The sequence below is a fragment of the Amblyomma americanum genome, chromosome 4, assembly GCF_052857255.1.
Source record: "Amblyomma americanum isolate KBUSLIRL-KWMA chromosome 4, ASM5285725v1, whole genome shotgun sequence".
Taxonomy (NCBI): domain Eukaryota; kingdom Metazoa; phylum Arthropoda; class Arachnida; order Ixodida; family Ixodidae; genus Amblyomma; species Amblyomma americanum.
In genome coordinates this window covers 145,506,607-145,528,902 of record NC_135500.1, presented here as the reverse complement: position 1 = coordinate 145,528,902, position 22,296 = coordinate 145,506,607, and the positions used below count along the sequence as shown (strand labels likewise).

The following is a 22,296-nucleotide window of genomic DNA, read 5'->3' as shown; positions in this document are numbered from 1 at the left end:
TTCTCCGTCTATGCACCGAAGCGCGTGGCTTTTTCGCTGCCCCTACTTCCAGTTACAGAACTTTCTTTGTTCACGACACGGCTTGTCGACAGCGTTGCATACCTCGAAAACGAATGTCAGTCTTCTGCACTGCCAACAAATGCGCGTACCCTCCTAAACGAGATGATAGCGCTGGGTGACTGGGCAGTATACCTAGGCGCATCAAGCACTGGCGGCGATTAGGCCAGCGCTAAGCTCACGCCGCTGAGACCACATTCTTATCTCAGTCTCGTTCCCAAGTGATCAGCAGTAGCAGACTTTAGCAGCATTGTGAAGCAATCGCAGTGCCCTCTGTTACGCGCCTACTGACTGCTCGATGCTGGAGCCCACGCAGTCGATCTACTCGCGGCATACCAGCGCACATTTCAAGAACGCACGCAGCTCCGGTCAGACGGCTAGCAGTGGGCGGATGCCACGATTCATTTCCAAGAACGCCATTTTGATCGCCTGTGCCAGTTGCGTCGCATCTAAAAGGACGATGGGCATTTACGCTACCACATATTGCTCGAACTAAAGCCGTCGTCACCACCGTGTGAATGCGGTTTTGTCGTGTGCGCCCAAGCTATAAAGCCACTTCGCAGACGGACGTTTACCGAAACGTCTTCACAACGCCCGCAATGAACATTCGTGTTTCTCGTGGCCGACTGTGAGTGACCGCATTTCGTTTGCTGCCCACTTGAGAAGACTTCGGTGCCCGTTACTGAAGACGACTCGCCGACGACAGTTCACCACACCGCACGGCGACTTGGACTTCACGTTACACGGAATGTTCGAAGACGTGGTGCAGAGTATCGACGCCAAGGACCTCAAAAAACTGAGCGTCAAGCCTTGTTGCTCAGGCGGGGCCGGCGTACCCATCTCTTCGAGCGCACTCAGTGGCATCGATGCGCAGCTGCAGGGACACGATGGCGGGAAGGCTGTCAGCATCAGTGACGACTGTCAAGATGGTTCCACGGACGAGGCATCAGAAGTCGGCGACGTCGAGGTGACGCGCCGCGGGTCGCCGGTAAGCTGTTGCTGCGGCGACAACCGCGGGTTCAATGTCCGGGACACCCAAAGGGACGATATGACCGGCGTGGTGGTGGCCAGCGGTGGAAGGTGAGGCGAACTTCTGGACAACTTGCGACTTGGAACGGAATTTTTTGGACGAGTCTTTCCAATTCCCACTTGAAGTATTGCAAGGCATGGGCTCTATATCGAAAGGTCAGCACGCGTCAAGCACTGAATAATTTCTTTAACTTACACGGCAGTGCTGTGACACTCGTAGAGCGTAATATTTCGTAAAGCTGGTAGCTGAGCAACGTTCTGGGGCTTTTTTAAAGCGAAAGCTTTACTACTCAGGCCAGCGAGCCATTTCGGCTCGTTGCGCACTTCGGCCGTATGCGCGGGCCCACGAACGACCTTGAGCCACCGTTGCCTAGCAACGCCGCAGTCCCGCTCCAACAGATGGCGCCGCCGTCGACGCCACTTCATCAGGAAATGTATCAGAGCCTGTAGAGAGCTTTGGGAGCACATGGCAATACACCAAATCAGGGGGTACAGGGTGATATGGGATGGGCGTCCTTCGTGAGCAGAAAAGCTAGCAGTAAGATAGAATTTGAGGAGCGATTGAGAAAAATGGGGGAAAAGCAGTGGGCCAGGAAAGTTTTCAGATACCTGTATATAAACAATGTTGATACGAAATGGAGAAAGAGAACTAGAAAATTGACAAGCAAATATCTGGACAGCAGTAGGGGGCAAATCAGCAATTATCGGTTAAGAAAAAGGTTAAAGAAACAGAGCTCTGAGGAAAACGGGGATGCTGACGAAATCAAGCGCTGGGAACATATAAGATTTTTAAGCAGGAAATTGCCAAAGAAAATACCTATGATAATTGTAGGGGAAACTCTGTTGTTTGAGGCCAGGACGGGAGTTTTGCGGACTAAGACATATAGAGTCAGGTACCACGAGCAATACACGTTGTGCGTTGCGTGCGGAGAGGAGGAGGAAACGGCTGAAAACTTGATAGTTTTCTGTAAAGGGCTTCACCCTACAGTGGAAAGCAGCGGGGCTGATTTATCCAAAGCATTGCGGTTTAATGACAGTGAAGGGAAAGTAGATTTTAAGCGGGTAGAAATAACCAAGCGAAGGTTATCTGATTGGTGGCTAAAATCAAGAGAAGAGTAAAATTTCATGTCATGGCTAGGTGGCTTGACCCACCGCCCGATTTGAAGGGTTCAGCCGTATCCATCCATCCTGCCGTCGCCGCTCGCTCCGCCAGATGGGCTCCGGTGGGTTAGAGGGAGAGGAGGTGTTGCCTCGCGGGGGGTATATATATACATATATGCGCTTCGCCTCAGTGTATTGTAGTCGTTATGGAGAGCGCAAAAGAGACGCAACGAAGCGAGGAAGAGACAACGCGCTCAAGATACGCCAGAAGAGCGTCGTAACGAAGATGCGGCTAAAAGAAGTGCGACGTCCCGGAGTGACTCTTGAACTGCGGAAGAGACCGCTTTGAGTTCTCGAGAGCGTCGGGATGAGACGCTGCGTAGACGACGTGCCGAAGAAACGAAGCTTTCGCAATTCAACTAGGGTTAACCAGAGCTAAACCACAGCCAATTTTTTTTTATTCCGGAGTAGCTTTAGGCGTCATGATTGCGGGCAGAGAACATTGAATTTTTTCTTATGTAAGCTGCTGCGTTTGTCTAATATCTCTAATATTACGTTCTATTAGCACCATGGGTGTAGGGTAATCCTTCAAGCTGGAGACAGTTTCTTATCAAGAATGTAATTACTAATTATCATGCACCTGAGCGCAACGTTGTGGCTACCAGAGGAAAGCTATAGTTTTCTCATCTCAAATTTAAGTAAGTAAAAACTCGTCCCTGTCCGGGGCTCGAACCTGGGACACCTACCTGTGTGGGACAGTCGCTCAGCGAAATAAGCTAACTGGAACGTCTGGAAGATAGCAGGGTGAGACCGAATTGATGAACAGTCACTTGTGGATGCTAATGAGTTATATCCATGATATTTTGTTTCATGCCTTTAACTTCAACGGGAACACACTTAGGAAGCGTGACTGTGAAGGACCACTATGGCTACGCCTTCGAGTACAGGTCCCTCCTCCTTATGAAAGGAAGCAGTCTGAGTGTTCAGGAAATTATTACTTCATAGCTATGCGTGACAAGCACACTTTTACGTGTTTTATAACTAGTTTTTCTCTCGGCGTATAATATCCGGAAGTCACTAGGGTCTTTAGTAGAGAAATAACCAGAAAAAAAACTCTATGCAGACTTTTTCTTACTTTAACATTGGAGGTACCTGAACAAAGAAAGTAGGCGCGTCTGATTTATTGGCCTCAGAAATCCGCTTCTTGTACCCGTGATGTTTACCTCGGCAATTCCGCACGAATCAATGAAACTGACAAGCGTTACTCGAAGGCGTAGTTGCACCCCTTTTTTGTCCTTCTATTGGGCACACTGTACCAAAACTAAAACTTACGACTTCCCTTGCCATGCTACAGTATATATCATTACGTGGAGGACGTGTTCCTCAAAAGCCACCAAGGGTGTGTGCGTATGTCGTTCCAAACACAGTATAGTTGGTGTTGGATTCCAAACGAGCAGCCTGAAGAAGGTTCACCGAAGCTCTTCGTTCGCGGCGCTGCCTCTGATGCTTTGCCGCTCCTCACCGCATGTTTAGCACGCTGGCGACGAGAGTAACGGGCCCGTGGAGTACCAGGTAGCGCAAGCAATCGTAAACCGAACATACGTCCTTATCTTCATATTTTTTGCGCGCGCGAGAGAGAAACTTTTTTCACTCAAATCAAATGTCGTTGTCGGCGTCATCAGCGGTCGAGTCCCTAGTCTAAGACTCCGGTGGCCACACCCTAAACAGAAAGGAGTAAAATGGGAGTAAACGGTCCACTAGCGCACTCCCTTTTATTAAAAAGCAGTGCGCTAAACTGCAACTTACTCTTTTTACTCCTATATAGGTGTATTTTTGTTTAGAGTTCATTGCTGCCCGACACGCGCGATCAATCAGCCGTAGCTGGTCTTCCTTGTCGTATCTGGACAGCGCAGCCTACCCCTGCTCTGGAGTAGTGTTCGGAATCACCGGGACTGCCGTGGTACACTGGCATACCCATGTAATATGATAGTCGGTCTAGCACCGCACCAAGGACGGGTGTCCCTGTATGCTATCAGATGTATTTTGTTGTAGTTAAACAGGCACGGGTACAAATTTGTCTGCGACTGCCGCCAAGATGCTGACAGCTCCCTGTCTAGTTTTTTTATGCAGTGGCGGGTACTTCCGCTTGCTTTCTCTGCAGTATTCTAACATTTCTCCGCACGTCCGAAGCGCGACTGGCTCGTCCTCAGCGCCTTGATGGCGTCATACGACGGTAAGGCTCATGCCGTTAAAAAGTTCTCTGAACCACTGTGAAAAAAATACCGCCTTTCGTGAAGCTGGCCTGGTCAAATGCGGGAGGGCACAAGCCGAACTGTTTATACACCCCTAAGTTAATTATGTTTAAGTTTGTGCATGTAGGTGATAAGAAAATGTCAAGCGAGACGGTGGAAAGCGGTTCGCTCAGAAATTAGCTTCTCGTAAATATGCGCACCCAGAAAAGAACACAAGCTGCCACACGAGGCAGTTTGTTTCGATCGTATCCATCGCGATCACGAAAGAAAAGTTGACTCTGGAAAAAACACCACCAGTTTCCGGAGTGAAGGTTGAACTACACGCATGGAGCAAGATCTTGTGAAGAAAACGTGCGTTCATGCCTTAGAGCGCAGAAAAGTTGGAAGAGGCAGGTGGCATTCTTTTAGTTAACGAAGTGTGGCATTCGAGGGTATATGTCGCAAGAGGTGCTCTCTGGCAGTTTACCTTCTTTTTGTTTCACAATTTTCGCTAGCATTTATGAACGTCAAGAGCTTTAGTGTTCGTCACGTGCGACGCGGACCCTTACGCAGAGTGCGCGGCTGAGGGGCTTACATTGACTAGGTTTTTCCAGTTGTCCGCGAACGACTTTCACTGTAGCCCCCGGCATCTTCCGTGCATTCACTTTTGGGCATAAGATGCAATGTTTTTATCGGGTAGTGTTCAAGCATTCCCATACTCGGTGGCGCTCAACATCAGTGCTACTGCCGTTCCATCGCAGGTTCCCCTGCCTGCACATAGGCCTGACCGGTCTCCGGCTCAACCGGAGGTACTTCCTGGCCCTGGACTTCGTGGAAATCAGTGGCGGTGGGGCCGAACCATTCACTCCGTACGACTACACAGGTATGCGCACGCGTGAACATTCCTAAAGAACGACATCAAGAGTCAGGCGACGGTACAAACCGCCCGTGGTCGGTTCTGTGAAACTGTGGGTGACAATGCGTCATCTACGGTGCATAACGTGGACGGAAGAAGCCCAGTTTGGGGAGAACATGTTTGGGAAGAGGTGAGAATATGGGCTGTAGAAGGATGGCTCCCGAGAAAGCGGGCCCAGGCACACGTTAACCGCGGCGCACAAGAAATTCCTGCAGTAGTCTCGTCCAGTAATCACTGATACGACCACAATTTTGTTTTCTAGGAACAGTTTACGCCTTACGCACTGAGCTCTGTGAATTCCTCCACAGTGTTAGTGGTTGCGTTCAGCGTTCGGGCGCTGGCAGGGCGTCCGCTCCGGGGAATCGGCGTTCGGGCGCAGACATGACGTCTGCTCCGGAGAATAGTGTATCTCAGCACCGAAATGCAAGTAAGTGAAGAGAATACGGATAACGAGGAAGGCTTGCACGCTCCGGAGGGAGAAGAATGGAAGATAAAACTTCGACGCAAGTACGTTTCTGAGCAAGAAGCCGAGAGACAAAAGAAAGCTAGCGAAGAGCGAGCAGCGGAACTGCTGGTTAAGAAGACACTCAAAGAAGCTCGCACCTCGGTCCATATGGCTCAACCTACACCGAAGGGATGGGCCAAAGAAGCAATCCGTCTTTAGGGCGGCATCGATAAAATCACTCAGGGATTTGGGCTCGCCGAGTTCACAGATGTTATAGCAGCCGCCGGTGGCCTGACAGACGAAGTAATGCGCGGGGACGAAGTAAGTCAATTCCAAGAATCATACCATTATGGCAGCCACTGAAAGTGGAGAGAACGAGAAGATATCAGGCCATACAGGTTCTCAAGTATACGGGAGGAGAGGCTAAGGCGCTATCGTACCTGGCCACTCCGGAGACCTTCGGCCGAGGCGTAATTCATGATATCCCCGTCGGCATATCGGATTCTGAAGTGCTCAGAATACTAAATTGCTCAGGTAACCCGACTATTGCATCAGCCAGGAGTCTTGAAGAAGAATCTGGAACAATTCATCTGAATTTTGTGGAGGAGAAAATGCCGTGGACTGTAAACTTCAAGCCAACTCCGCTGAAGTACCGCCTCTTTAAGAAACAATATGAAGTATGCACAACCTGCGGACGTTTCGGGCATAGGGCGGATGTGTGCCCGAACCCGGAAGCACAAAATGCAGGGGATGTGGCATTGTTAATCCTCTGAGTGATCACAAATACACTCCTAGGTGCGCGCTGTGCCTCGGACAACATCAACTGGGGGACAAGAATTGTACAAAAATCTTCAGGACTCCGTACTTTGTGTGACGCAAGTAATGGGAGAAGCTACGAGAACAAACTAGCCTACCCAAAGCAGAACATATCCCCCTACGTAATAGGTTTGAAGGCCTGAGAGCAAATGGGGGAGAATCCCAGTCACGCTCGAGAAGCAGATCGCAATCGGCCGCTAGAGGAAACACGGTCGTAAAGATTGCTATCCCGGAGAAGACTGATACAGACTCCGAAGACAAGCCGAAGCCCAAGCCTAGGCTACAAAAAATCTCTTCGAGGGCGAACGTTGGGCAAGGCGCAGCGAGAAGAGACCCGGACGACCCCTGGGGACTGAAGAATGCAGCACAGACAACCAAGCATGACTGTAAGCTCTCCCAGGTGGCAGGGCAAAGCATAGAGGATAAACTAGATCAGTTGACCAGGGAAAATCATAAGGCACTCATTAAACTGGAAAATATTGAAAAGGAGAATGCAGAGCTAAGGCTGGGGGTTAAGCATTTAGGAAAGCTAAATTTAAGGGGACCCCTCTCGTCTGCAAGTGAGGAAGAGGAGAGCAGAGAGCGAGGCAAAATGATAGGCTCAGCAGGCTCGGACAGGCTCGGGGCGGACATTAGGACCCTGAAGGAATTGGTAGATAAAAATCAAGAAAGGCAAGAAAACTTGCAAACTAAAATGTTAAGTATTGAGGGAAACCTAGGCTGGCTCATGCGCACGCTTCACGAGGAGGGTGTCATTGGAGCAGCTAGGGGTAGACACAATGGCGAACAGAAATAAGAGCTGGAAAGTTGCCGGCTGCGTCGTCTGGCAGTGGAACTGTCGGGGATACCCGGGCAATAAATCTTTACTTCACATGCAGCTCCCTCATTAGTGATTGCTCTCCAGGAGACCAACACGCAAAATGCCGGTCTCAGGGGCTACAGACGTTTTCCCGAGTTCCAAAGGGGCGAAAGCCAGAGTTGCCACTCTGGTCGAGCATAATACTGCTGTCACGCAACATCCTATGGACGGGGAGATAGAGCCGGTTCTAACTGAAATCTACTCCGGTAACCAGGAAAGGGAGAACCTTTTTGTACTTAACATCTATAGCCCCCTAGGCAGAGGGAGGCATCCTTCACCCCTCTCTTCAAAAAGGCGCTTGAAATTGCGGGAAATAGCAAGCTCCTCATATGCGGGGATTTTAATGCAAGGCATCCGGAATGGGACTATAACACTCACTGCCCCAAAGAAAGACTCCTAGAGGCCATCCTAATCAATGGGATGTCTATCTTAACGGACCCGACAGCTCCCACTAGATCTGGGAACAGCATCAATAATGACACGTCAACAGATGTTACTCTAGCACACAGATGTGGCAATGTCGAATGGAGGAACACTGGATAGAACTTCTGGAGCGATCATTGTGTGCTGGAGATCACCATTGTCTTCAACCGAAGGGCTCCCAAAATCAGCAGAAAAATCACTGGCTGTGATAAATTCTGAGAAATTAGGCAATCCCTGGAAGTTAAAGCTTGGCCTACTCTCAAGGCAGGGCAGAGGGCACTTAATAAAGACCTAAAGGAAGCAACAGATACTATTCGAGACACCCTAGAGGTGCCCCGACTGGACAGTCAACTAGGCAATCTCCTGAGAAAGACAGCGGATCTGGAAAGGGAACTGAAAAGCCAAAGATGGAATCGCAATATTAGGAGAGAAATTGCGAGACTAACCAAAGGCACAGAAAAGCATGCCGCTGATCTGTGTGAAAGAAACTGGATGGATATGTGTGATGAACTTGGATCTAATTAGTCTATCCAGAACCTGGGCCATTCTCAGTTATGATTAATCCAACCAAATCCAAGAGGGAGACCAGGCTAAATCAAACCAATATCAAGCATAACTTTAAAGGGAGTAAGGAGGACCTGCTAGATAAGATTCGCAAAACCTATGTTTGTCAAGACCCAGGCTCTCCACTACCGGAATATGAAGGCGGGGAAAATAGAAGCATTGATTCCTCGTTCGAGGTTGTAGAGGTGTGGGCCGCGTTACAGGACCTGAAAAATAAATCTGCTCCAGGTCCTCACGGGGTCACCAACATCACTTTGAAGAACTTGGATGATAATTCTATCTCTTTTCTAACTGAGCTAATGAACAAGATTTGGGACGGGGAGAAATAGTCTCTAAATTAGTACTTCTCCCTAAGCCAGGAAAAGTTCTTGATCTGGGCAGCATGCGACCCATCTCTCTGACGTCTTGCTTGGGCAAGCTCATGTAAAAGGTGGTGCAGACAAGTCTCGCGCTTCATGGAGAGCGAGGGACTCTGGCCTGTGGAAATGGTAGGTTATAGACCGCGTCTTAGCGCACAGCAGTTATGTGAAGCCTTAAACGTGATATACTTGATGATTCCGACAGAACTAAAGAGGGCAGGGCAATTTTGGCGCTGGATCTTACAAAAGCCTTCGATAATGTGGAGCATAGAGCGGTCCTTGAAGGCCTCAGTGAGGCCAGAGTAGGCATAAAGTGCTTTACCTATGTCAAAAGATTGTTAAGCAATCGAAAGACCACTATAAGCTTTGTAGGGCTCTCCTCAAAGCAGATTGGGCTCGGCAATAAGGGGACCCCTCAAGGTTCAATCCTCTCTCCAGTGCTCTTCAATTTTTCCATGAGAGGACTGTCCCACAGCTAAATAAAATGGGGGTGCTAAAGCACTGCATATATGCCGATGATATAACCATTTGGACAGCAGGGGGAACGAACGCTGACATCTCATACCGACTACAGGCAGCGGCAGAGGTAGTTGAAAACTATGCTCTGGAGAGAGGGCTTTCCTGCTCCCCTCAAAAATCAGATCTCGCTTAATACCAAAGAACAGATGAAGAAAGAGACTCGCTTCCCTCACCTATACGGCCCGATAGAGATTGTCGTTGGGGGTAGGTTAGTACCTAGGGTTGGCACTATAAGAGTCCTAGGATACTTTCTCCAGACGAACGGACGTAACACAACCACTATCAAGAAGCTTGGCACCTATGTCGCCCAAGTTATATGTATCTTTAGGCGGATCTCCCTCCGTCGGCTCCGGCGGTGACGGAGCAAGCGAAAAACCCACTGTGAGAATGTGAGCGCCAACTCCAAGGGCCCTTCCTGGGCGTACGCGCTCAGCGTCGGCGCTCTTGGCGTACGCCAAAACCGGTCTGCGCATGCGCACTGCAGGAGACTCCAGCGAGCCTCGGTGAGGCGCCGATATCTGTCCGTGCTAGATGTCGGCGTCGGCGCACGGGCGCTCGTGTACGCGTCGGGAGAGGGTTCCGGTTTATAACAATGGGAGGATCGCGGAGCTCTCGGTGACTCTTTTCTTCATGTCTTGAAGCTCTTTCAGGTTCCCCAAACTTTTCTTCGCGGTTTAAGTGGTCCTTTCATCGCCCCCCCCCCCCCCCCCTGCTCTCCACGCTTGAAATTATCTCAGTCGGCTCCAGAGGGGAAGCGAGCCAGCACCAGGAACATTCCCCTTTTTGACGCCCCTTCCGGCGTACGCCAATAGCGCCGACGCTGGGCGCGTACGCCCAGGAAGGGCCCTTGGAGAGTGCAAAGCTTCCAGCAGCTATGTTATTACAGCGAAAAGCTGCTTAGGGAGGCCACCCGCGATGGGCTTGAAAATGTGAATACGATCTATTGTCGAGTACCCTTTACGAAAGCCTGCCTGATCATTTGGTTGATTGAGCTCTACCGTTGTCCTAACTATAGCGATTACCTTAGTAAATACCTTGTAGGCAACGGAAAGCAGGTTGATCGGTCTAATTTTTCAAGTCGTTTGCACATTATTATTTATCAAGCACTGCGGCTTGAGTGCGAGGCCTTGGGCAGGAGTGGGCTTTATGTTGTAGTTACATGTAACAATCCATTTTTCAATAAAAGAAAACAACAAAAAGCATGAAACAATACAAACAATGCACGGCCAAAATACAAATTCAAATCTGTAATTTACATGATTGAAATAAGCGAACAATGATTGCAGAATGTGCAGCGGTTTGGTACGAAAGTAAGAAAATTAGTACTTATTTTGACAAGAGGAACAGCGAAAGATGTCACTGTTCTTAACTGGCACCCGCACAAGAACTAAAAGACGTGCCGCTCCTTCACCACGCCATATCCAAAAGTTAGTTTCAAATTTAGTGGAGAAATAGCCGAAAATTCGTATATTTTGTGCACAGATTGGTTTTCATATAGGAGGCATTACGTGTACAGAAAAACTAGCCGCCCTGTATACGCAATGCCTTATGACTTCGAGCGTACCAGAAGCTTGAAAGAACGCTAACATCATCTTAATACATAAGAAAGGAGACGTCAACGACTTGAAAATTAGACCTATCAGTTTGCTGTCCGTTGCCTACAAGGTACTTACTTACTAAGGTAATCGCTAATAGTCAGGACATTAGACTTCATTCAGCAAAATTATCAGGCAGGCTTTCATAAAGGATATTGAACAATAGATCATATTCACACTATCAATCAGGTGATAGAAAAATGTGCTGAATATAACCAACCCCTATATATAGCCTTCATTGATTACGAGAAAGCATTCGACTCAGTCGAAACGTCTGCAGTCAAGCTGGCATTGCGGAATCACGGTGTAGATAAGCCTTATGTAAAAATATTGGAAGATATCTATAGCGGGTGCACAGCTGCCATAGTCCTCCATAAAGTCGGGCCGCCGCGGTTGCTCAGTGGTTATGGCGCTCGGCTGCTGACCCGAAAGACGCGGGTTCGACCCCGGCCGCGGCGGTTGAATTTCGATGGAGGCGTAATTCTGGAAGCCCGTTTACTGTGCGTTGTCAGTGCATGGTAAAGAAACCCATGTGGTCGAAATTTTCTCAGTCCTTCACTACCACATCCCTCATAGCCTTACTCGCTTTGGGACGTTGTGTCTATAGACACAAGGCCCTTCTCGGAGGATTTGATCCTCGGCGCTTGGCCAGATTGAAAACTGTACAGGAAACGCGAGCGCTCTCAAGCTTTTTAAGCGGCACGGACCTTGCCTCGCGTTTGTGATGTTAGAAAGTGTGCCTTGTTTTTTTATTTTTATGTATTTTTATCTGCCTCCTCCCATCATCATCATCCCCCATCGTGACCCTCTTTTTTTCTCCTCTTCCCGTTCCCCAATGCAGAGTAGCAGGCCAGATATTTATTTTTCAGACCAACCTCTCTTCCTTTCCCGTCAATAAATCCTCTCACTTGGGACGATAGACCCCCATAAATCAAAATCAAACCTTCATAATGTCGGCAATAAAATTTCAGTAAGGAAGGGTGTCAGATAGGGAGACGTGGTCTCCCTAATTCTATTCACCGCCTGTTTACGGTAGGTATTTAAAGGCCTGGATAGAGAACAGTTGGGGATAAGAGTTAATGGAGAATACCTTAGTAATCTGCGATTCGCTGCTAAGTCACTCAGGAGGTGAACTGCAAAACATGATCAATGAGTTACAGGCACAGCAGTACTATGGGTCTAAAATTTAATATGCATAAAACCAAAGCACTGTTCAACAGTCTCGGAAAGGAAACAGCAGCTTTCAATTGGTAGCGAGTTGCTGCAAGTGATAACGGAATACGTTTACTTGTGTCAGGCAGTGACCGCAGAACCGGATCACGAGAGTTAAATAACTGGAATAAAAATGGGATGGAGCGCATTTGTCAGGTCTCTCAAATCGTGAATGTTAGTTTACCGATATCCCTCAACGGATAAGTATAAAACAGCTGCATCTTACCGGTACTAAGCAATGAGGCAGAAACGTAAAGGCTTAAGCGTTCAACTAAAGTTAAGGATAGTGCAACGAGCTATGGAAAGAAAAATGTAGGTGTAACGTTAAGAGACCGGAAGCAGGCAGAGTGGGTCAGGGATCAAACACGGGTTAACGACATACTAGTTGAAACCAAAAGGAAGAAATTGGCTTAGGCCGGGCATGTAATGCGAAGACAGGACAACCGATGATCCAAGGGTAAGACTGGATTCCAAGGTAAGGGAAGGGAATGGTAGCAGGGGGTGGCAGAAAGTTAGGTGGGCGGATGAGATTAAGAAGTTTGCGCGCATAGGGTGGGCGCAGGCTGTCAAAGGACAGGGTTAATTGGAGAGACGTGGTAGAGGCCTTTGTCCTGCAGTAGGCGTAGTCAGGCTGATGACGATGAAGTTTGTGAGTCGAAACGCATACCCTCTTGGCAGTAAAACTAAACATCGTCGCCAGATGAACGCGACATATTTTCGGGTCTATTGCAAGCGTGAGAGGGAAGATTTCAGACAAGCTGCCCCCTTCTCCGTGTTTGGACCATCGGTGGGGCCGCCTCCTGCTAAACGTGTGCTGACTGATTAAAGTGCTCGCCAAGTCGAACAGCAGCGGCAATTCCATGAGGGGCAGCTTTGAGCTGACTGGTTCGTTTCAAGCACTAGCTTATCGTTTGCACTAATTGTAGCCCGATAATATTACCTACTTTCCTATGCGGTTTTTTTTTTACCAAATTTTCAATTGCTTAATTTTTTTACTACTCCCTGTCTGCAGTTCTGCATCCGAAGGCTACCACCAACCCACAAGGCAAAGATTGGACCCCATTTATTTTCTGTGCCGTCCCTCGTTACAGCTGTCACTCGCGATGAGTTCTACCTTCTTCTTGCAGAGCCGTACTATGCACCGCGTCCGAACAACCTGGCCGGGATGCAGTGGATGGATGGAATTCTCTACTTCAGCCTCAACTCCATCGCCAACGGCGGCCTGCAGGAGAGCGGGGTAATTAATGAACTATACTGCCTTCTCGCATGCAACACACCCGAATGTGTCCGAGATTCTTTCGCCGCATTTCGAAATGAAGAGTAAAAAAACATTGCGGGGAGGTTCATTAATGGCTATGCGATGGCGATGCTTTAGAATTAGGTCCTCTCTTTGATCGGAAAGCGAGGTTTGCCGGCATGGTTCATTAATAAGCAAAATTGCATCGGCGTTAGCTGGCTGGACCTCTACCTTCCACGGTAGCGACCAGCCAGGTTGTTCCCTTGGCAACCTCCCTCGGGTTGCGCATTCCTCCGCCCACGTCAGAACCTCCTTCGCCCACGTCAGAACCTCCTTCGCCCACGGCAGAACCTCCTCCGCCCACGGCTGCCACTTTCCGGCCTCGCCTTCCTCCCTTATAAGTGGAGAGGATTTTTCTCTCTCCACTTTGGTGGTTGGCCAGTGACAACTTGCAGACGGTGTTCACAATACATGCAACGTCGGACGCCGCTCTTTCTTCACGGTGGGGCTACTAATGCTCACTATTTAAAACTGCCGCTTGAGAGCAGTCAGCATTGAACAATCGCCTTGCTGAACTGGAAGCAAGCGGATTTATTTATTTATTTATTTAGTATTTTTATAATATTTATATTATTTTAGTATAATTATTTCGTATTTACTTCGGAAAACGGGGCAGCTGTTCACGGTCACTGGCCGATCTGTCGCGCCTATAGGCCTATCGTATATGAACAGGCAAACGGTGCAAGCCTTAGTTACAGCCAGGTGGCCGTCTTTGCCATGGCTTCTCCCTCACCCTCTTCCTAGTTTTCCCTTTTCCTCCGGCAGACCACTCTCAAGGTTGGCGGCGAGTACGAGCCCACTCTGCGCCTGCTGGAGCTCCGCGACGACCAGTGGCCATCGGGCAGCTCGGCCATACGGTTCCCGCTGCGCGGCACGGCTTTCCTCGTCGTCTCCCTCAGCAGCGAGGTACCGTACTCTCATCATACATGCATACTCCATTCTCGCTGTGAGTGGTCGGGGCTGGTCAACCACACTACACAGGGTGTGTATTGAACACTTAGGTTTCTGGATTCAAGTTCCCTTGGCACGTTTGCGGTACGTTGAGAGAAGGGCCACTTTGTTTATGTTCGGTACCGAGTACATAGCATGTTCATGCTGTGTCATGTCTTCGCAATGGATGGAAGTTTTGAAACGACGACAGAAGAGCAGAAAGTGTCGGGTGCAACAGCGTGGAGGTCCGGCTCAAATAAGAGTGAATGCTTGAAAGGTTGCCTTACGTTTGAGTGGTGGATACTCGTAAAATAGGTGCCTCCATCTAAACATGATTAGGCATGACTTCGAGCCATTTTTCGCTTTGTTCAGCCTCGCGTCCACGTAGCCACTACCCATAGCCTTTCGTAGCATCACGTGCAGTGAGCACCACTTAATGCTTTCAGGTGCGACATTGACTCGATTTATAGGTCTGCTAAGATTATTCAAAAAATGGCTGGGGCTCAACGTGTCCTGAAGCTAGTTACACGATCGAAGCTCTTTTAAGCATAAACTGTCTCAAATCAAATATCAAGGTCAATGATCAAGGTCGAAGGTCAACGTCAGGTACTCAATGGTCATAACTCATATGATCACGTGGTCGTACTACCATAGCTTCACCACAGACTGCGACCTATTACTAGCGTTAAAATACAAAGGACAAAGAGCGGAAACACACAGGACAGACGCTCTTTATCCTTTGTATTTTAACGCTAGTAATATGCCACAGTCCGTGGATCAAAAGCGCCAACTAGCCCAACTTAATTCTTTAATCACGTAAATAGCTTGGGCCATACCACCATGCAATTAAGTTCAGTTTGGCCTTGTGAGGCATTGAGGGTCATTGTCTCAGTCACATCGAAATTGGGAGTTGTACCCCGAGGAGTAGACATCTCGCTCTAAAACTTTCGTAAACCGCTGGTGTTTTCTGCTGCTCATGCGTGCCACGTGGGATGTGTGGCTACCACAGGGGTCAGCGGTCTATTTACCCTCTTCGTTATTTTCTGCAGGTTCGCACGAGTAGAACGGCGCTGGCCAGCGAGTTCCTACTGGTCCGTAGGTCCGAAATGTCCAGGTGAGTTCGTATTCCTCATTTCAATGCAGATGCAGATAACCGCTTGGCAAAAACAATGGAAGGTGCACAGACGTTACAACTCAGGGACAGCTCCGACGTCCTTGCGTAGTCTCGCAGGTATCGCTTTTTCTGTGCATTCTCAGCTGGTTTAGAATCTTGCATGATCATGTACCAATAGACCCAGCTTTGCAGCCTGCTGACGAGAACTTCTAACAATATTTTCGAATTCCACAGTGATGCATGAAACAAATAAAAGGGCCGCCGGCGCCAGGCATTTTTTTTTTCATTGAAAGTGCTTTACTTCGCTAATCACTAATATTGTAGTACTCCCTGCCTTTACATGACTTCTTACAAGGGCTCGTTATGATTGGATTCTCTCCTCCTACGCTTTCAGCGACCAGTGTCTGATGCTAGCGTTCAACTGCCTGTAAAAATTCCTAGCGGCAGCCTCGTGGTTAAAGGCTTCATTAAAAAAACCGGGACTTTGAGTACCCGACTTGATAAGTCTTTAAAAAATACTCAAAGGTGTCCACGTCATGCAAACATTCAAAAAAAGATTCAGTATCTGAACAAGTCATGCGCAGGACTGCCGATGCGTGTTTTCATGTGTGCATGAGCGATACGAGTCAGAAGCGGTCTGTTGCTTCAGTATTTGTGTTTACATCTTTTTCGCACTGTAGAATATTACATGGCATAACCACAAGTTTCTTAACGCCAAGGAAGGGAGCACAAAAAATGTCATAAGCAGTTGTCGCCGCTGGAACCGAATGCGTACATACGAGCCAGTCTTGGTTACTCTATTAGATACTCAGGCGGTTACAGAACTTCATAGATATTACGTCTGAACTCTCTAAATATTTCCTTCGTTTCCACATGTATTTTCAATTTTAAAGCGAGACTTTATGAACTCAAGGGACGCAAGACTTCGTTATCTCGGTCGAGAAATTATACAGAGCTTTAGAGCAGCGTCAGAAGCAACATAAGAGGGTTCTCGCACAGACAGCTGCCACCCTCACCGTCTGATCACGCGACACTCGCGACAATACAGGACGTCCTATGTCCACCGCAATGGACGAGGGTGGCGCAGGTGAACATTCTCATGGTTCGTTCACACGCAACACAAATAGCCCTGCGACACGTTAAAGAACCTCAGGTGGTCGAAATTTCCGGAGCCCTTCACTACGGCGTCCCTCATAGCCTGAGTCGCTTTGGGACGTTAAACACCCATAAAACCAAAACCAAACAAATAGCCCCGGAAGTAAAGCTTAGACAACCGCCGCCATAGCTGAGTTGGTAGAGCACCGGACACGAAATTCGGAGGTCGTGGGTTCGGATCCACCTGCCGGAATGTAGTTGTTTGTCTTAATTTTTTTCCGGCCATAAAATGACTACACCACTAATTTTCATTGATAAACACAGCAGATTTTAAAACATTCCCCAATGCTTTTCTTGGTTTCGGTGTATGTTCTTTCTGAATCTGTATAAAACAGGTATTCATAACCTTAAATAATTTTACCTGTAGCTGAGGTATACTCAGGCTTTTGCAACGCAATTTGACCTCAAGGTGTGCTGTGTGGAAGCTTCTGCAATGCAGGGACATCGATTACTTGAGCGATTTTATCTCGCTTGCCTCTTTATCTCTCACACTGACTCAGGATTTGCTCCTTATCTGCCTGCATACTTTTTTGGCGCCCCCAGGAGCCGCTTTCCATCGCAGCAACAGCAGCAACCTGCGCAGCAGGACTGCTTCCACAGCAGCCCGTCATCTCGCGGCATGTTCCCGGAGTCTGCTTCCACGTCTGCACCCGCGACGCAGCAGCCCGACTGGCGCAGGCTGCTCGAGCTGCGCGCAGGCAGGGCCGCAACCGCCAGCAGACTCCTGCGCATGGCCGGAGCGACGCCCAAGCACCACGGCCTGCAGGTGAGGAAGCACTGCTTGAAACTGAGCGAGTTAATACACGTCGAAAATCAGCTGAAACAGGGACAAGGAATGAGAGAAAAAAAGGGTGGGCGAGACACGATGCTGAACTGTCAATTCGTTTACTCGAGCAACTTCATTTATACGAAAGAGCCACTTTTCTCGTGTTTTAATCTGACTGTTCGACATAAATATGAGACCCGCCATGGCAGCTTGGTGGCTGTGGCGTTGCTGCTCAACCCAAGGTCCAGGGATCGAATCTCGGCCCCGGCGGCCGCATCTCGATGTAGACAAAATGCGAAAAGTGCCGATGGACTGCGATGCTAGTTTAGTAGAAAGATGACTGACGCCAACCAGGTTAATTTTTGAAAAACACAACGTTTCGGAACCGGCTCGGTCCCTTCTTCACGGTGTGACTACGGGCGAGGCGCAGCTTGGCTTTTTAAGCCCTCGTGTTGAATACCTCTGGGTCAATGGCCGCAAACCATGGATGTATGAGACGAAGGAAGTGTCCCCAGGGAGCGATTAACACTCCTTCGTGTCTGCTGTATGTGCCACGACTCCAGCAGAAGCATCTTGCGCTGGTTAGCTTCGGCCTCCAGGACAATTGTGCCGTCAAAGTCAATTCGGTGGTCACATTCCTCGCAGTGTTCGGCAACCGCGCTGCGCTGGCGGTTCAATTGTCGGACGTCCGCTTTGTGTTGCCTCATTCTTTCGGCGAAGTTCTTCGTTTCCCCCACGTACGAGGCCGAGCAGACTGAGCAGGGATTTTTCTATACAACCCCTTGCGTTCTTTCGTATGATGCTATTGTACGTTATAAACTCCGTGGTCTAAATTCACGTAGAGCCCTCCACTACGGCGTCCCTCGTAGGCCACTGTGCTTCAGGACGTTAAACCCTCCGTATTACCTCATATAAAAGAGAAGCTTCCGAATAAACCAGTTGATAGTTTAGCAACCTCGTCAGACCTTTTCCGCACGCATCGGTGTGCTGTTTTTTCACGTTAAGCACATAATTGCACGTTAAGCACATAATGGCGCTCGGCTGCTGGCCCGAAAGACACAGGTTCGATCCCGGCCGCGGCGGTTGAATTTCGATGGGGGCGAAATTCTAGAGGCCCCTGTACCGTGCGATGTCAGTGCACATGAAAGAACCCTAGGGGGTAGAAATTTCCGGAGCCCTTCACTACGGCGTCTCTCATAGCCTGATTCGCTTTGAGACGTTAAACCCGCATAAACCATAAACCAAACCGTGCTCCGGGTTATGGCAGCGACTTTACGTTTTTTCTTTGCGTCGCGACTGTTTACCAGCAGTAGAACATTGCTCCAAGCACAACTGTGCCGGACACCCAGCGAGGTAAGCGATTAACTCACGGCAACTATCCCCGACACATTTCCCACGGACAAATTCACCATCCTTGTCCTCTACCCCAGACATATCTCGGTTGTGGCTGCGTGAGGTTTTTCAAAACATTTCGGTTTTTTCATGCAGTTCATTACTTCAGTTCTGACTCACCTAATGAGTTCCCATTGGATAGGCCACCATTACTGACGGATTTAGTGCTCATGCGCGCATACCCTGCATGTGCTACAATACCGGTTTTTTAACCTTAGAGATAATCATTTCACTCTAAGATTTGCCTGCCTTCACAGCCCGATACTTTCTTTTTATTTTGTTATGACTTTCGACGTCATCCTTTCGTCGCACTGTGGTCCGCCTGAAAGTGGTCTTCTGGCTTCTACTTCCTTCCACTGCAATTTTCAGCACCTGCCGTTCGAAGCGCCGTTTTGAAATGAACTCGAAACGCATGAAAACACGCAGGGTAGCGTTGTCCTACGTTTTATTTTCATGTGCTGTAAGCTCATCGGGCCTTCCGTTTCGCACAGGCACCGTGCCACTGTTCCAATTCATCTTCGGTACCTGTATTTCCCGCCTGTAGCGCTTTTTACTGTTCACAACTTGATTGATTGCACGTACCTTCTAAACTGTGCCGTTCATGCAGAGTAATCTTCCTCTGATAAGTCTGCCTATTTTGCGCGCTTCTGCCATAGCCCATTTGCAGTACGGAAGCGCACAGACGGACGAATTTCAAAAGTGGTATATTACTTCAATCCCTCCCACTCTAACCAGCCAGCCATCCGGGCTCTGTCTGGTTGATCTCCCTGCCTATCCTTCCCTCTTTACGCTAAGGCGTCGTTCAAACGCCGTCCTGCCCACCGCGCAGGCGCTGCCGGCGACCCCGGACCCACTGTCTTCGAGCGGAGTGGCCTCCGTCCGCACCGTCTACCCCAAGCCTGCGGTGCACGACCACTTCTCGGGCGGCGTGTGGAAGTCCCTGCCTCCTCAACCGGCGCAGCAGCTTCCCCAGCAGCCGGTTGGCTCCGGGGCGTGGCACTCTTCCTCGACCAGGCAGCACAGCTGCTTGGCTCCGGGGGCGCATCTGGAACTGGGCGCCCTGCTCCAGGGGATGCAACTGAACAGGGAGGTTCGTGCAGCGGTACCGTCACTGCGTCAGATATGCCGCGCTCTCCCTGCATAATAGCCATAATTTTGGCCGCTTGTAGGGCCTCCTGGCCATGTCACAATAGATTTATTACAGATTATTACAGTATAATTAGTCTCGCCAGAGTTAATTTACGCAAAGTATAGCGTGCGCTGCCTTGTAACAGCCGAAACTGAGCAGAATGGTGAGCTCAAATCCACGTCTTTTCCTAGTGGACAGCGACGCTGGACACTGAAGGCATATTTCGATGATGCCCTTGATGCAACAAGCCCTCCTCTCTGTCGCATGAAAAAACTGAGCTTTAGTTTGTTCAAATTTAGGACACCCTTGCTCTGCTTGCTCCTTTATGGGCACCCTTCCGCGGATTGCTCAGGCGCTGTCGTCACTGATCGAGCAGCAGAGTGGCCTGCCTCAGCAGCAGCACCAGCAGCAGCAGCAGAGGTCGTTGCTGTTCGGCTTCGGCGGCCTGGGGAGCGGCTCGCTGCCGCCTGCAGAGCACCGGACGTCGATGCCTCCGTTCGGCCCAGGGGCCTCGACAACTGCCGCGACGCACGCGCTCCGAGAGTGCTGGTCGCGCAGCGCCCCTCCAAACTCGAGCACACCGCCGCCCCTGCTGCGCTTCAACTACGACGTGCTGCCCTCCGGATACGTGCACTGGCTGGCGCTGGCCAGGAGCAGCCTGAGTAGGCCGCCGCAGAACATGTCCTTTTCCGGTGGGTGTACAAGCCTTTTCTCTACGTGGTATGGACAACAACGTTGCTAATAATACAAGGTGCAGAGTATACATTTCAGCGAAGATGCAGGGCACTGCTGCCGAGCTCGCAAACACTTGCGAAGCCACTATCAAGCGTCTAAAACGACAGCACAGTTGAACAGACCTTTCTACATAAATACTTTCTGGCGAACTTGTTAGCGCATCTTTTAATTTTTAGAAAGCTGCGCAAAAAAACTGCAAAGACAGCAAGATAGAAAAACAGCGCTATGTCTGCCCTATTCGATTGTCTCCTGTTATTGTACTTTTGGGTAGCTAAATATTTCTGCATAGACTCCGCGTGGTGGATATACGCTTTAGCGGGGTAGTCCATATATTTCAGAGATAAACCATTAGTCATTATTCGTCTGTCTCTTGCTGGAGTCCCTGGCCTTTATGATGCCAGATGTAGAGTGAAAGCTGGTGGCCATTAAATAGTTCCTCCCAAACTGTGCTTAATGAATTGCTAAATGGTCCATGACATGTCAGCTGTAGAGCGTTGGTGCAAGGCGAACCCGCGGCGTGACAAGCATTGTTAGTTTGCCTAGCTGAAACAGGCAGCAGCTTTTTTTTTTTGGAGTTGCGTGTGTACAATAGCACCTTTTGCCTCTCTAACCGCAGGCCTCGACCATGCCCAGCAGCTGCACCACGATCATCATCAGCAGCAGCAGCCCATGCAAGACATGGGTGTGCAGACTGCCTATCCATCCACAGCAGCGTCAAGCGAGGAGGCCGAACAGGGCGCTGGAGATGCCGTCAACCCGATCACCACTGCTCTTTCGTTCAACGCATCAAATTCGGGCGTCTGTTTTGCGCCCTCTACAGCTAGCGGTGCTCAGCCCCCTAGCTGCTAGTTATAGGACTATGCTTAAATTTTGTGCATAATTTCTACAAAGTAACCGCGAGCGTTATACATTTGCTCTGCTAACCAATCTGTTTGTTATGCTTAAAGAATCTCCAAGAAAAAGCGAGTTCTCTTTCTTTACTTTTCATTGTTTTTTTATTCCTTACAAGTTATATCTCCCTTTTAACCCAAACATGGATTTTCATTAAATTACTGTTCGCACTTCGTGCATATTACCAGCGAGTTTTTGCACGAGGGTGCCTTTTTATTGTTTGACAGAGCCACGAGGATGTGCGGTTTTTAAATAATGCGCGTTCGCAATAAGTTTTCTTAAAGCACGGTACAATGCCCCTTTCTGGGATTTTATAAAATGTCTTATGCACACGAGTCTCGGTTTGTGTGGAGAGAAAAAAAAAAGCTGGCCCGCATGGTGCTAAAACATCTTCGCGCGTGGCACCGGCGGTCATCCGCCCATCTCTGCGCTGCAACAGTAGTGCGCCTTTTACTGCGTGCGAGGGATTTGGAGGTAGTTAAATTACCTGTACATATGGCTGAATGGGAAGAACCGCGTCTTTGTGCAAAGTACAGAGGCTATTTGGCGCATAATAATCACACTCTGCCGTAGGGAAGGGGGTCTTAGATTGGAAATGGAGGAAGAGAAATCATAATATGAATTCATCTATAAATTCCCAGCATTGTGGAATGGGTCTACGACTCTCTATACGGGGTAGTCAATTACTGGTAAGTGCTACGTGTATTAAAAATTAAGGCCAACCGCTGCACTTAGCCAACCTAGGGCCACAGTCGCTTCGT

General features: G+C 49.1%; 1 protein-coding gene across 1 annotated transcript; it reads left to right on the top strand.

The window, feature by feature from the left end:
• Positions 1-309: 309 nt before the first annotated feature.
• Positions 310-21,493, top strand: LOC144129869 (uncharacterized). The gene is made up of 9 exons (XM_077663930.1): positions 310-1,137; positions 5,180-5,301; positions 13,254-13,363; positions 14,189-14,329; positions 15,403-15,467; positions 17,166-17,388; positions 19,610-19,870; positions 20,262-20,601; positions 21,261-21,493. The coding sequence occupies exons 1-9, from the start codon at positions 806-808 to the stop codon at positions 21,491-21,493; spliced, it is 1,827 nt and encodes a 608-aa protein (XP_077520056.1). The 5' UTR covers positions 310-805.
• The last annotated feature ends 803 nt before the right edge of the window (positions 21,494-22,296 follow it).

Excerpts from the sequence above, each read along its gene's own strand:
- LOC144129869 (XM_077663930.1), top strand. The coding sequence starts at position 806 with ATGTTCGAAGACGTGGTGCAGAGTATCGACGCCAAGGACCTCAAAAAA. Across the intron at positions 1,138-5,179 it reads GTGGTGGCCAGCGGTGGAAG|GTTCCCCTGCCTGCACATAG; the intron begins GTGAGGCGAACT and ends GTTCCATCGCAG. Across the intron at positions 15,468-17,165 it reads CGTAGGTCCGAAATGTCCAG|GAGCCGCTTTCCATCGCAGC; the intron begins GTGAGTTCGTAT and ends TGGCGCCCCCAG.